At 45.8% G+C, this 4182-nt stretch overlaps 1 protein-coding gene across 1 annotated transcript; it reads left to right on the top strand.

Annotated features, from left to right (window-relative positions):
* The first annotated feature begins 2145 nt into the window (after positions 1 to 2145).
* LOC136464724 (uncharacterized) lies at positions 2146 to 2658 on the top strand. Its single transcript, XM_066463683.1, has one exon. It carries the CDS (start codon positions 2146 to 2148, stop codon positions 2656 to 2658), a length of 513 nt encoding a protein of 170 aa, XP_066319780.1.
* Positions 2659 to 4182: the final 1524 nt, after the last annotated feature.

Genomic DNA, 4182 nt, shown 5'->3' with positions numbered 1-4182 from the left:
TGTCCGAAAGGTTTACTTTCTGGACAGATTTGATTGAATGATTTGTTTGCCCTACATAACCCTTGAATCACAGTGAGAGTATTAAAATAAAGTTGTAGATAATTTTATAAGCTTTCTAGAAAGTCCAAGATCACCACATTTGGATAAGTAGAACTTTAGTTATGAGTAAAACAAATAGCTGTTGTTTTGCGGTATAGTAAATACATTGTTGAAGTAGTTGATTAAATAATCAAGAAGAGATATGCACATACTCAGTAAAATGTGATGCACTTGTTATTACTTTAACACCATGTTGTTAAGAATGCTTACAAGAATCCATTCATCATGTATCATCATACTATACTTGTCAATATGAATGCATTCGCAATATCTCATGTCATACTCATGCATCTAGGATCAACGGAGGAGATAATGTTGCTGGAGTTCAACGAAGGATAAGAAGGGGACCAGCAGGAGATTCCTCAAGCCGCAGCTCCTGAAGGCGAGGACCAGACCCCAGAAGAGCTTCCGGAGTGCCCTGACCACTGCCCCACTTCCTTTCTAAAAGGCAAGCCCCAGAGCATTCTAAGTCTCCCAGTATTTTACAAAATATTACTCGAGTCCTTTATGAGTGATGCATTAGGTTATAAGTGTTGATTGGAACCACTTGATGCATATAAATTCCTTGTCCAGTAATAATACCTTTAACCCTGTATAGGTCTAGGATCAAATATATGCTTAGCCATGCTTAGACCGGTAGAAGTCGGGTGATTTCCTGTCACCTACGAGATATAGGTGGATACCGAAGCACGATTGGCTATATTTGCTATCGTGGAAAAGAACCATGGGGTAAAAGTAAATCAAGACCGGGCGGAGTCTATGGTAGGTTGACTCATGTGATTCTGTCTGTGCCAATTAAGGACCGTACCGTTGTTGGCACTTCTGACAAGATTGAACGCATGCCTATCACTTAGTTGGCCGAATAACTCGTTTCGACCACGAAGCCGAGTAGTTCAACTCAGGCCGGGCCTCGCTCTATAAGAGTGCGCACTCTAGATGGTAGTAAGGATGTACGGGGAGCCTGACTGAGCCCAAGGGTAGGCTGGGCCTGAACGTCCTAGCATTTGGTGTCCCTGATTGTGCGGCGCTGGGCAAACCCACGAAATGTGTACTTGAGTTGTACCAAAGGTGACCTAAGGCTACCATGGCTAGTAGACCTGGGTTTGTGTTAGGAATAAATTCTCAGTTGGTTGAAATCGATTCGAATCGCCATCTCTCTCGGATAGTGAGAAACTTGGCTAGCCCCAATATCATAGTAACTATACTATGGAATATGAGGGTTCGGATAAACATGGAATTACAATACCTGCTATGGTTACTATTGTATGCTCTTAAAATGATATACCACATGTTTGGCACAGGATAGTTGCTAATTTAGAGATGGATAGTTATAATTAACTTGATAACAGAATTATAATTGTATAACTGAGTTAATCGCTTTTTATGCAAAATGTTGTTAAGCTATATCCACTTATACAGCCTTGCATGATCCTTGGATTCATTTTATTTCTGGTTTATGACGGGTAAGTCTAGCTGAGTACCTTCTCATACTCAGGGTTTTATTTCCCATTGTTATAGATGGCACTGTGTATCATGGTTATTACAAGAGTTGCTTCTATCCCGCTGTGGATGAGGAGTAAGCCTCGGGCAGGCTTCTTATTTAATCCTTCTACATGCTTTTGTGGACGGTGATCGTATGTTGGCATTGTATCAAACTATGTTGGCAAATGCTACTTTCAAACTTATTTTGCTTCCGCTTTTATCTATTAAACTTGGTTTGTAATAACTTTGTTTCATACTCTAATGATGGAAATGTATCTGTGAACTTTATGTAATATGTGACATGTATGTTGAATCATGTATGATCTTGGTTGTTGTAAATCGTTTATCAAGACCCGTCGTGGTACTCAACGGACTACCAGGTTTATATGGGTTCAATTAGGACAGTGCGACCGCTTGCGGGCTGCCATTGTACTTGTATTCTTATAAATTGGTCGGTTCTACGACACTCGTGGTCGACCCGATCATCGGCATGAAGCGGCTCACTAAGGTGCTGATGGAGGAGGCAGCGGCCTCAACATCATGTACGCTAAAACGCTTGATGCCATGGGCATCGACCGATCACACATTCGGCCGACCGGGGCACCTTTCCATGGCATCATGCCTGGAAACAAGGCCGTGTCACTTGGACAGATTGATCTACCCATAACCTTCAAGAATTCAACCAATTATAGGACAGAAACCCTTACCTTCAAGGTGGTCGAGTTCCACGGGACCTACCACGCCATCCTAGGATGTCCACGCTACGTGAAGTTTATGGCCATCCCTAACTACACCTATCTAAAGTTGAAGATGCCAGGTCCATGCGGGGTCATCACCATCGCTACCTCCTTCTGGTGTGCCTACGAGTGTGAGGTCGAGTGCTATGAACATGCCACAACAATTGTCGCCTCCAAAGAGCTTGCGGCCATCAGGGAGGAGGTCGTCGAAGAAGCGCTCGACCCCAAGTGGTCAGCCGGGTCTTTCGAGCCTATAGAGGGCGCCAAAGAGGTTCTCATATACCCTAGTGGCCCCAAGGGCAAAGTGGTGCACATCAGCACCATGCTTTCCTCCAAATAGGAAAGCACGCCCATTGACTTCCTCCGCACCAATAAAGACATCTTTGTGTGGAAACCCTTGGACATGCCAGGCATTTTGAGAGAAGTCACCGAGCATGCCTTGAAGATCAGGCTAGGCTCTAGGCCAGCAAAGCAGCGCCTACATCACTTCGACGAGGGGAAACACAGGGCCATTGGTGAGGAGATTACGAAGCTTTTAGTGGCTGGGTTCATCAAGGAAGTATACCACCCTATGTGGTTAGCCAATCCTATTCTTGTACAAAAAAAGAGTGGGAAATGGAGAATGTGTGTGGACTACATGGGTGTCAACAAATCCAAAGGATCTGTTTCCTTTGCCACGCATAGACCAAGTAGTTGACTCAACCTCAGGGTGTGAAACCCTTTGCTTCCTTGATGCGTACTCTAGGTGCCATTAAATCACGATGAAAGAGTTTGACCATCTCACGATGTCATAATGCCATTCGGTCCGAAAAACATAGGGGCTATGTATCAGCATTGTATGCTCAAGTGTTTCGGAGACCTCATTGGATAAATCGTTGAGGCCTACATAGACGACATCGTGGTCAAGTCCAAATGGGCTGACTAGGTCATAGTCGACCTACAGCAGACCTTCGCAAAACTCTGAGCAAACGGCATCAAACTCAACCCCGAGAAATGTACTTTTGGGGTCCCAAGGGGTATGCTGTTGGGTTTTATCATCTCTAAGCACAGCATCGAAGCCAACCCGGAGAAGATCTCAGCCATCACGAGGATGGGCCCAATCCAGAACATAAAGGGGGTACAGTGAGTTATAGGGTGCCTCGCCGTGCTCATCTGCTTTATCTCACGCCTCGACGAACAAGGTCTCCCCCTTTATCGGCTTCTGAAGAAGACCAACCACTTCGAATGGGAGCTTGAGGCCCAGGAGGCACTTGACAAAGTCAAGTGGCTTCTGACGAAGGCCCCAATCCTAGTCCCCCAACAGATGGGGAACCGCTTCTGCTCTACATTGCGGCCACCTCGCAAGTGGTCAGTGCCGCCCTGGTGGTAGAGCGAGAATAAGAGGGACATGCCCTCAAAGTGCAGCGTCCTATGTACTTCATTAACGAGGTCTTGTTGGATTCTAAGACTCGCTACCCCCAAATCTGGAAACTCCTATATGTCATCCTTATCGCCAAAAGGAAGTTGTGTCACTACTTCAAGTCACATCCGGTGACGGTCGTGACATCCTTCCCTCTCGGCGAGGTCATCCAAAACCGGGATGCCATAGGAAGAATCATGAAGTGGGCGCTTGAGCTGATGAGTAAAGGCATTTCATACGCCCCTCGGACAGCCATCAAGTCCCAAGTGCTAGCTGATTTTGTTGTAGAGTGGACCGAGATCCAAATGCCACCAGCTGTCGTCGACCAAGAGTACTGGACGATGTACTTCTATGGATTGCTAATGAAGAAAGGCACTAGCATGGGGCTGGTCTTTGTCTCGCCCCTCGGGGTACACATGGTTCGCATCCATTTCCCCTCCTCCAACATTGTATGAGGCACTCATC

The sequence above is a fragment of the Miscanthus floridulus genome, chromosome 1 (genome assembly GCF_019320115.1).
Source record: "Miscanthus floridulus cultivar M001 chromosome 1, ASM1932011v1, whole genome shotgun sequence".
Classification (NCBI taxonomy): domain Eukaryota; kingdom Viridiplantae; phylum Streptophyta; class Magnoliopsida; order Poales; family Poaceae; genus Miscanthus; species Miscanthus floridulus.
The sequence above is the reverse complement of the archived record's forward strand: the minus strand, read 5'-3'. Positions and strand labels throughout refer to the sequence as shown.